The 9,949-nt window shown below is 37.5% G+C and overlaps 2 protein-coding genes across 2 annotated transcripts in view; one reads left to right on the forward strand and one right to left on the reverse strand.

Moving 5' to 3' along the window:
* kank1a (KN motif and ankyrin repeat domains 1a) overlaps positions 1-1,521 on the reverse strand; it is a 77,038-nt gene extending 75,517 nt beyond the window's left edge. Inside the window, exon 1 of the mRNA XM_057360359.1 lies at positions 1,422-1,521. The gene's annotated coding sequence lies outside the window, so the exon portion shown is untranslated. The remainder of the gene's footprint in view (positions 1-1,421) is intronic.
* Positions 1,522-3,886: 2,365 nt separating this feature from the next.
* Positions 3,887-9,417, forward strand: fbp1a (fructose-1,6-bisphosphatase 1a). Its single transcript, XM_057359248.1, has 7 exons — positions 3,887-4,168; positions 4,452-4,614; positions 5,404-5,496; positions 5,584-5,724; positions 6,016-6,153; positions 6,820-6,939; positions 8,870-9,417. The coding sequence occupies exons 1-7, from the start codon at positions 3,999-4,001 to the stop codon at positions 9,056-9,058; spliced, it is 1,014 nt and encodes a 337-aa protein (XP_057215231.1). The 5' UTR covers positions 3,887-3,998; the 3' UTR covers positions 9,059-9,417.
* Positions 9,418-9,949: the final 532 nt, after the last annotated feature.

Consider the following 9,949-nt stretch of genomic DNA (forward strand, 5'->3'; position numbering starts at 1 on the left):
AACAGTGGACACCCTGTGGCTGTGCCAATTTTCCTCTGGATTACCCCCTCACAAAGTTTACTATCAGACGTTTAATATGGTCCTTTGGTCACGTACTCTCACACTGAGTGTAACTGGACTACATCCACAGGAATCCACCATAGAAGAACTCAAAATTGTCTGCTGTTGAAATAATGGAGGAATGTATCCAAGAAAAGACATTTGAAAGGGAAGAGGACTGCCTTGTGTCAGATACACCAGAGGATTCATTTCAAACTGTGATGATATTTTTAGGATGCTGACAATATTTTTCACTAGGACATAATAATGTCGTTGTAATATGATCTGCACTAGACCTCAAGTTAAGATTCAGTGAAAGCCCTTTATTGCAGTGGTTCTCAAACTGGGAGCCCCAAGATGGATCCAGGGGGGCCACAGATTTTGTGGCATTTTATGAAATATAGAAATTTATCATAGATTTTATGCAATCAAACATCAGAAAAATGACACCACCAACCAAAATAATTGAGGTTCCAGCATTGTATAACTGAATGTTTTTGGTTTAATTAAAATTCTAAATTTAAGATTATACGTCTTTATATGGGGGCCCGCAAAGTGATGCACTTAACACAAAGGGGGCCTTACAACGAAAAAGTTTGAGAACCACTGCTTTATTGGATCTTAGGCTATTATGTATAAAACTCAACAAACAATACGAAAATGTATTTCATCATCTCGCCTATAAACGTCTTTAGGGTGCACACTCAGTAGCTTATATCGAAGTTCTGTTAAATCGGTTAAAACTTCCTGAATTTCCACAGGAAGGGCTAACATCATAATTACGTCCTGTCCACTGACCTGAGGACAGCATCCACATTTGTCAAACAGTTTCTGTGGGTGCTACGATCAGCTGACAACCACCACAGTTGAAATACAACAACCAAAAAACTTTCGACTAGGGCGCAGCATCTCAAGAACGCATGTTTCGCACCTCAAAAACAGCCCATTTCATTAAAAATATCCTAAAATGTGTATAATGGCAAAAACTCACTTAGCAAAGTATCAACACCACATTTTAAGAAAGCATCGGATGTTTGGCCCACACAAAGCTGACCCTGTTAACCATTAAAATGTTATTGCAATCTATCTTATCTTGCTGAGGAGAAGTAACAAGAGCCGCGCGCGCGACCAATGCTCCTACAACAATCGTCCTCACGTTTGCATGCATGCTCGTTTTTCATATTTTCTATATCACTGTCACTAAGAATTGCTCTCTCTCTATATATACTCGGGACAAAAGTCCACCGCTCACTACCTTGTAAAAAGGCACAACGTGTTACACATACCTGTTGGATCAAGTTTCGCGGACGCATTGAAGTTAGAAATAAAGTCTAGTTTATAAATGTGTGGCCAGCGGTTTTGTCAAATGAACAATGAATTACCTTTTTCCAAAGAAGCTTGTTTATACCTCTCTGTCCCGCTCCTACGTTCCCTCTGTAAAACTCCCGGTGAATTGTCCTGTTTATGCTCATGCGCAAAAGACCAGCGAGGATCATGATGCACCAGACCCGCGCGCCCAATGGATGTTCCCTGACGTGAGAGCGTGACGTGCAAATAACTAAGTACACAAAGACAGGTGCTCCACTTACAGCGTACTATATAAGCAAGTCCACTGAAAGTCACACGGTTTTATATAAGTAAAGGTTACGTTTAAAACAAATTAATTTAATGTGCTTTTAGTAGTCCAAGTTAAATAAGAATTTATAAACTTAGTTTATAGCAGGAGGTTATATTTATAGGTCGTTTCCACATTTTCACAGGTCAACAATGTTGATGAACTTGAATGCAAGGATGTCGTTGTTGTTGTTTTATAAAATTGTACACGCTTAAGGGGAATTTATCTAATGCAACCGAATACTCTCATCTAAAAAAAGAAAGGTTTTAAAGAGTATGCTGAAAACACAAAAAAAGTGAAATACCATGTGCAAGCAGTGTAAGCAAACGCATTCATTCCCTGCACTGGTATCATGCGTTAGTCAATAGTTTACTAGTCACCATATTTACTATTTTCAAATTAATATTTTAACTATGTTATGCTAAGGCTACTGGTTGTCTTCCATTTGTTTGCTGTTCTGGCAGTTATTGAGGTTTTGTTACACTTACAAAGCAAGGAAAGAGAGCAAGCAGTAACTCTTAAAGAGACTGATGATTAGCAACCAGATAAAGGGTCAAGGTGGGATGTGAGGCTTGATAAATCGTTTTGGATCTTCTAGAGCAGTGGTCACCAACCCTGCTCCTGGAGATCAACCGTCCAGAAGATTTCAGCTCTAACCCCAATCAAACACACCTGAACTATCTCATCAAGGTGTTCAGATTTGCGTGATAATTACAGACAGGTGTGCTGAAGCAGGGTTGGAGCTGCAGCCTGCAGGACGGTCGATCTCCAGGAGCAGGGTTGGTGACCACTGTTCTAGAGCACACAAGAAGTGTTTCAACAGAGATAACCTGAGCCTGGACAACCCAAACACCACACTGATATTTGTTTAACATTACAATTCAAAGCCATTCACATTAGCCTAATGGGGATTGATTTTTGTTACATGACTAATAATCTGATGTTTGAGTAAAGTTATTTGGTTGTTACTGTATGTCATAAAGAGAATGAACGTCAGTCACTTTAAGAGTTACGTTAAATAGGAAGTGACGTTGACGCGGTAACGTAAGAAACACAGTTAAGGAAATACAAAAGTTGTTGTTGCGGTTGTCGAAGAAAGGAAAGTTCGAACCGAGTCGTCTTTTCAGACAGAACAATTTTCACCCATTCTGAAGCACAGATTAGGGATGTTAGTCACCAGTTGATAAACAAGGAGTTATCACATTGATTTTCAGTTCATCCTTAAAGTGTTAACCAAGGTCTAGACCCTTTACAAAAACCAATAAAGTTCTAACACACCAGACCAGTAAACCTTTTGTATAGACTTTGTTTTGTGTACAGGGGCCTCCTCACTGTTGCCACAAAGTAGGAAGAACACAGCTCTCTGGAATGTCATGGTATGCCATAGCATAACAATTTGTCTTTGGTGCGGAGCCAAGCCAAACCCTTTAATTAGGAGGTGGTGTCCACATACTTTTGGCCATGTGGTGTAGTTGTCAAGGGAGGTCCTTATAATTAGCACAAATGTGGTCCACAAAGGAGTCCTGATCATCCTTTCAATTAGATAACTCTAGTTAACAGCCCTGAACTATTTCATTAATGGAAGAAGTTCTTTATTAGTGTAAGCAACCACAAAACAGCACATTGCTGTTACTGAAAAATGGCAATTAACTGTTTCAGTGTCCATGGTTTTCAAATACGCAACAGTGTGATATGACAATTTCTCATTGAAACGTATTAAACGAGAATGACCTCTAGCGGTTCATTTAGGTAGTTCAGTGCACGGAGGCGCAATAAATAAAATCACCTAAACTTCAAACTCAAAACTTATTCCCATTTACACTTTACAAATAATCCGCTTCATTATTCGACATATTCGACATACTATGTTATCACTAGTATTTATAAAATATATAAAAATGGCCCTGTTGGATTTGTTTTTTTGTTTTTTCCTAAAACATTAAGAAAATCTTTGGTATATGCTGATCCACGACGTCTTCGTGTCTATGATTAGTGTCTCCATTAACCCCACGATTTTCCACACTCCCACAACTGTGTGTGTAATCTCAGCTCCATCACCGTGTCAAACCCACAACCATGATGACAAAGCAGACTATCAGTGGATCTTTTATCCACAGACTCCGCTCCACAATGCAACATTGTTTAGTGCAACTTCCACGCAGTCAGTCACACCTCTGTTCCTCTGGCTGTGCAGTTTTCATTGGTTTAGCTGTCCATACACCCCCTATTCCGCACTATTTCCGCGTTTTTATTTTGGTTTCCGCGATAAGAGTTGAATGAAATAACTGATACTGCACAAAAGCAAGATTTTTACATAATCAGGAATATCGTCGCATATACAATCATGTCAGATCGGGGTGCTATCGATACCAATGTTGTAACTTTGACGAGATTTCTGCTTGAAGAAGGCAGAAAAGCTAAAGGCACGGGCGAGCTGACAACTCTTCTCAATGCGATGTGCACGGCGATAAAAGCCATCTCGAGCGCTGTGAGGAAAGCAGGTATCGCCCACCTGTGAGTATTCTTTATACAAACTTGCAGTTTAAGTTTTAAATAATCCTTCACGATTGCTCAGTTGATGTCTCGGTTTAAGTTTAAAACCATATGTTGATGCGTTGGTGTTTAAATTCCTGCATTGCAATGTGTCTGCAGAACTAAGCAACCTCTTCTGCTGTCTCTTGTAAACGTTGAAATGAAACTTTTAGTATAGCAAGACTTTGTATTGTTAACCCAGCATATTCATTCTAGTTTCATTCACTTTTAGACCCTCTTTTATAATTTAACCCTTTTTTGGCAGGTATGGCATTGATGGAAGTACCAATGTGACAGGTGATCAGGTGAAGAAGCTGGACATCCTTTCCAATGACCTTGTCATCAACATGATCAAATCCTCCTTTACCTCATGTGTATTGGTGACAGAGGAACATGAAAATGCTATCATTGTGGAGCCAGACAGACGAGTAAGTAAAGCCCCGATCACCAGTGTTGGGTGTAACTAGTTACTAAGTAATTAGCTACTGTAATTTAATTACTTTTCCTTGAAAAAGTAAAGTAAGGGATTACTCTTATTTTTTCTGTAATTTAATTACAGTTACTTTTGATGTAATTAAACTAAATACTTTGTGTAATATATGTGTGTGCAATAGTGGAACTGACAACAAAATTCAAAGTCTAACTTTAAAATCTGTGCTTTAATATTATTCTCACATTTGTAATACTTTGGTCAGTTAATAAGAGTACTTTATGTAGTTTAATATTATTATTTGAATGAATTAAAAGAGTCGTTTCATGCCTATCCTTGAATCACTTAACTAATCAAGGTTGATGTAGGATATAGAAAGTAATTAGTAACTAAATACTTTTTGGAGAGAGTAATTTGAACAGTAATCTAATTACACTGTTGAATATGTAATTAGTAACTAGTAATTAATTACTTTTTCAGAGTAACTTACCCAACACTGCCGATCACATATAACCTGCTGTCAGAAAGGGAAAGAGTGCGGTTAGGTTTAGTGAACACATCGTTTTTATTCGATTTAAAAGAAATGTGTGGTTACGAAGTTGTTCTTGTATCAGTGTAGTTAGCTGCATGGATGTGATTAAGTAAACATTGTAAAAGGGCCTGGGTGGAGTAGTGTTGAGAAAGGTCCGTTGGGTGCAAAATCAACCAAATGAATAATGGTCTGTCTATGTCAAGTTGCACCATTATGTTTCCAAAACTCTTTAGTTTGCCTTTTTTGCGTGCATAGGGTAAATATGTGGTTTGCTTCGACCCTTTGGATGGATCATCCAACATTGATTGCCTGGCTTCCATTGGGACCATCTTTGCCATCTACAGAAAGGTATTACTGATCATGTTGATACATTATATATTTCTACCATACAGTTCTACAATAGAGATGAATCTTTAAGGCTTGCTCTGTTCACAGTGCACAGACAGCGAGCCATCAGAGAAGGATGCCCTTCAGCCTGGCAGAAAAATAGTAGCCGCTGGATATGCGCTGTATGGCAGTGCCACCATGATCGTGCTCTCCACTGGTCAGGGAGTGAACTGCTTCATGTTAGATCCAGTGAGTCAACTTTACATTTCAATAATCAGTCATGTGATCATTTTGCAGTAAATCAGGAAATATCCTAATTTCAAATTGTTTAGACTACTTAATGCAAGGCTATTTCATGGTGAAATTTGTTGTTCATTATTTGTAGTTGAACAATGTTGATGCGATTTATTTCGTGATCCTTTTTTACAAATGGAAAGAATAGTCAAAATCATTGTAAATGTTGTAATTAACAGAACACAAAACATTAATTTCTTTAAATAATGAAGACTTTCTTTCAACATCTGTCAAATTAAATGTCAGGCTATCGGGGAGTTCATTCTGGTGGACAGAGATGTGAAGATTAAGAAGAAAGGAAAGATCTACAGTCTGAATGAAGGTTATGCCCTTTATTTTGACCCTGCCGTCACAGAGTATCTGCAGAAGAAAAAGTTCCCGGAGGTTCAGTATACATTAAATATACTTTCCTTTTGAAGCTAAATCACATCAAGTAAAGTTGTAACATTACTCATTTTAGTCAAGCTTAAAGGGATAGTTCACCCAAAAATAAAAATTCTGTCATCATTTACTCGCCCTCAAGTTGTTCCAATTCTGTATTCATTTCTTTGTTCTGATGAACACAGAGAAATATATTTGTAAGAATGCTTATAACCAAACAGATCTTGGCGCCCATTGACTATCATAGTAGGAAAAATAATTTTTTTGTTGAACACAAAAGAAGACATTTTGAAGGATGTAGGACAGCAAACAGTTCAGGGGCACTTTTGACGACCATTGTAATTTCTGCTACTGTGGTAGTCAATGGTGGCCAAGAACTGTTTGGTCTTCCAAATATCTTTCTCTGTGTTCAACCAAACAAATTTATACAGGTTTAGAACAACTTGAGAGTGAGTCATTCATGACAGAATTAAAATTTGGGGGTGAGAAATACCTTTAAAGGATTAATTTACTCGAAAATACCATAGGACTTTCGTTTATACACGGAGTACAAAAGGACGAATGTCATATACTGAAAACATGATCACTGAAAAAAAAAGAAATGTAGGACATTTTGTGATAACCATCTATAAGGAGAGAAACAAATAATAACTGTAATCATGTGTTTAGGATGGAAGTGCACCCTATGGAGCCCGTTATGTAGGCTCTATGGTAGCAGATGTGCATCGGACCCTTGTGTATGGAGGAATCTTTCTTTACCCTGCAAATGTGAAAAGCCCCAAAGGAAAGGTACTTGATATAAAATAGTCTTTATACACATTTATTTACCCATTCAAAAGTTTCACACCCTGAATGATTTCATTCATCTTTGTGACATTTTGCAGCACATGACAATCAAACCACTTGCTTATAGTGCAATGGCTGCTATATACAATATACAAACAACATACAAAATCATACCATCAATCATGATATTGCATTTGCAGTCTTTTGTCATTTTTTAGCTGTAAGTCAGTTCCGCTCAATTGGGTATTATGGGTTATCAGAATAATACCCATGTAACATTAACAATAGACATTTTTTTTTATAGTGTGCCTTAGACCAGAAAGTGTCAAAAAGTTATTTTATTTAAAATTGTGAACAGCAGTAAGCAATGTAGCGGTGTAGGCCCACAGTAAATATAATATATTGTTTATCTAATGTAGTGGAATTCATATTTATTGAAATGTGGCTAAAGTGTCAGAAAACCTGTGGATTTCTGTACTACTGTAAGAAAAAAGTGCATGACCTTTATTCCAATTCTTTTGTTGGATGTCGCACCACCTGACATGTGTGGCATGCATTGTTTACCTTATCCATAAGACTTGAGCAGGAAAAAAGATCTGTTACATCAGAATCAGAATCAGAATCAGAATCAGAAGAGCTTTATTGCCAAGTGTGCTTGCACACACAAGGAATTTTCTTTGGTGTTGGAAGCTTCTAGTACAGACATTCAACACAATGACAATACAATATAATACGATTTACAGTCTAAAGATTCTAAATTGTGCATATATAAAATAAAGACTATTTTACAGAAAATGGGGGATAATAACATATAAGAGACATTGTACAGGGTAGTATATAGTAGAATAAACATATTGTATGTACACTTGTGCAAATGGATAATTTAGTAAGTAGAGGTAGTGTTATATGCATGTATACATAAGATGTAGATATAATAAGGCACTATAGTGCACACTATAGGAGTAGTGGAAGTGGAATATTGCTCTTAAGGAGCAGTTATCTGTTTAGGAGGGAGATTGCCTGGGGGAAGAAGCTGCTTCTGTGTCTGGAAGTCCTGGTGTTTGGTGCTCTAAAGCGCCGGCCAGAGGGCAGCAGATCAAAGAGTTTGTGTGCTGGGTGTGTGGAGTCAATGATGATTTTTCTTGCCCTGTTTTTCACTCTGGAATCGTACAGGTCCTGAAGTGTGGGCAGAGGAGCACCAATAATTTTCTCAGCACTATGAACTGTCCGTTGTAGTCTTCGTAGGTCTGATTTGGTGGCCGAGCCATACCAAACAGTAATTGAAGTGCACAGAACAGATTCGATGACCACTGAGTAGAACTGGGTCAGTAGCTCCTGTGGTAGGTTGAACTTCCTCAATTGACGGAGGAAGTATAACCTCTGCTGGGCCTTCTTTACAATGGAGTCTATGTGGGACTCCCACTTCAGGTCCTGAGAGATGGTGGAGCCCAGGAACCTGAATGACTCCACAGTATCCACAGTGCTGTCCAGGATGGTGAGGGGAGGAAGTGATGGAGGGTTCCTTCTGAAATCCACTATCATCTCCACTGTCTTGAATGCATTCAGCTCTAGGTTGTTTTGACTACACCAGGCAGCCAGCTGAGCAACCTCCTTTCTGTAGGCAGATTCATCACATTGCATTGTAGATACTTGAGTGTCTCTCTGTGGCATGCAATTTTTTCATAATACAGCATTATATAAAAGCATCTAAGTGAGAAAGCTTTTTTAATGTGTTGTTAACCGTGTGTATATGCATTACTTTTATAGACTGATCACTGTATGATCACATAAAGGCCTGTAGAGGGAGCTAAAGCACTCAAAGAGGAGGCTCCTGCCCAATGCTCAAGTTCTATCTCTTCAGGACAAAAGACTTGAGTTAATTACTTAAACCTTAAACACTTGATTAACACGGTTTCTATTTCACCCACTTCAGCTTCGACTGCTTTATGAATGCAACCCCATGGCCTTCATCATGGAGCAGGCTGGAGGAATGGCCACCACAGGGACCACAAACATTTTGGACATCCAGCCTGAGAGCATCCATCAGCGGGAACCTGTGGTGTTGGGTTCCCCTGACGATGTGCAAGAGTACATCTCCATCTTTCAGAAACATCACAAATGAAGATAAAAAAAACAGAACCGACACTACACACAAAATACATAATAAAGAACTCTTGACACTCCAGAATAAGTGTGAAATATCAAAGGTTACAATACAGTGTACATCAATGAAGTATTATTGTGAGTTGTAATAAGTAGATTTAGTCTAAATTGGGTGGTATAAATGTATTTTTAGACTAAAATTTGGCTTATTTTGTGTTGGGACACTAATCTTTACAGTATATTAAACATTTACCTTGAAATGTTGCCTTTATAGACTTCATAGATGTTATTTAGGAAGGATGATAGACGTACAATATGTTCAGTTGGTTGTACTTTAGGGTCTACTTTTTTATATAAATAAAAATATTTTGCAATCTGGATTTTAGTTAATTAGACTTTTTGGGGGAAATTCATATTTTTAATGTTGCAATCTATACTGAACAAATGATGTATGTCTATGACATCCTCATTTACATTCACAGTAAATTAAATGTCATTTAAATTGATAGTTCACCCAAAAATGAATATTCTGTCATCTTTTACTCAGCCTCTTGTCATTTCAAAACCGTTTAATTTTCTTTCTTCAACACAAAAGAAGATATTTTAAAGAATGTTGGTAACTGAACAATGGTGGTACCTATGTACTTGTATATGGAACAATGCAAGTCAATAAGTACTGCATTTTAAAAAATATCTTCTTTTGTGTTCTGTTGAAGAAAAACAGTCAGGTTTGAAATGATAAAAAGTAAATGATGACAGAATTTTCATTTTTTGATGTACTATCACATTTGCATTAGTTTAGACAATCCCAATGCATGCTCAAATTGTGGTTGGGAAAGAGACCAGCAAGAATGTTTTAAATTTAAATTGATCTTTTTTTCTGTCTGCATATACCAAATAATACTTTTTT

Source organism: Triplophysa rosa, linkage group LG2, assembly GCF_024868665.1.
Source record: "Triplophysa rosa linkage group LG2, Trosa_1v2, whole genome shotgun sequence".
Taxonomy (NCBI): Eukaryota; Metazoa; Chordata; class Actinopteri; order Cypriniformes; family Nemacheilidae; genus Triplophysa; species Triplophysa rosa.

Bases quoted from the DNA above. Each gene is read 5' to 3' on its own strand.
- fbp1a (XM_057359248.1), top strand. From the start codon at position 3,999: ATGTCAGATCGGGGTGCTATCGATACCAATGTTGTAACTTTGACGAGA. The intron at 4,615-5,403 runs GTAAGTAAAGCC...TTGCGTGCATAG, and splicing joins TTGTGGAGCCAGACAGACGA to GGTAAATATGTGGTTTGCTT. The intron at 5,497-5,583 runs GTATTACTGATC...CTCTGTTCACAG, and splicing joins TCTTTGCCATCTACAGAAAG to TGCACAGACAGCGAGCCATC.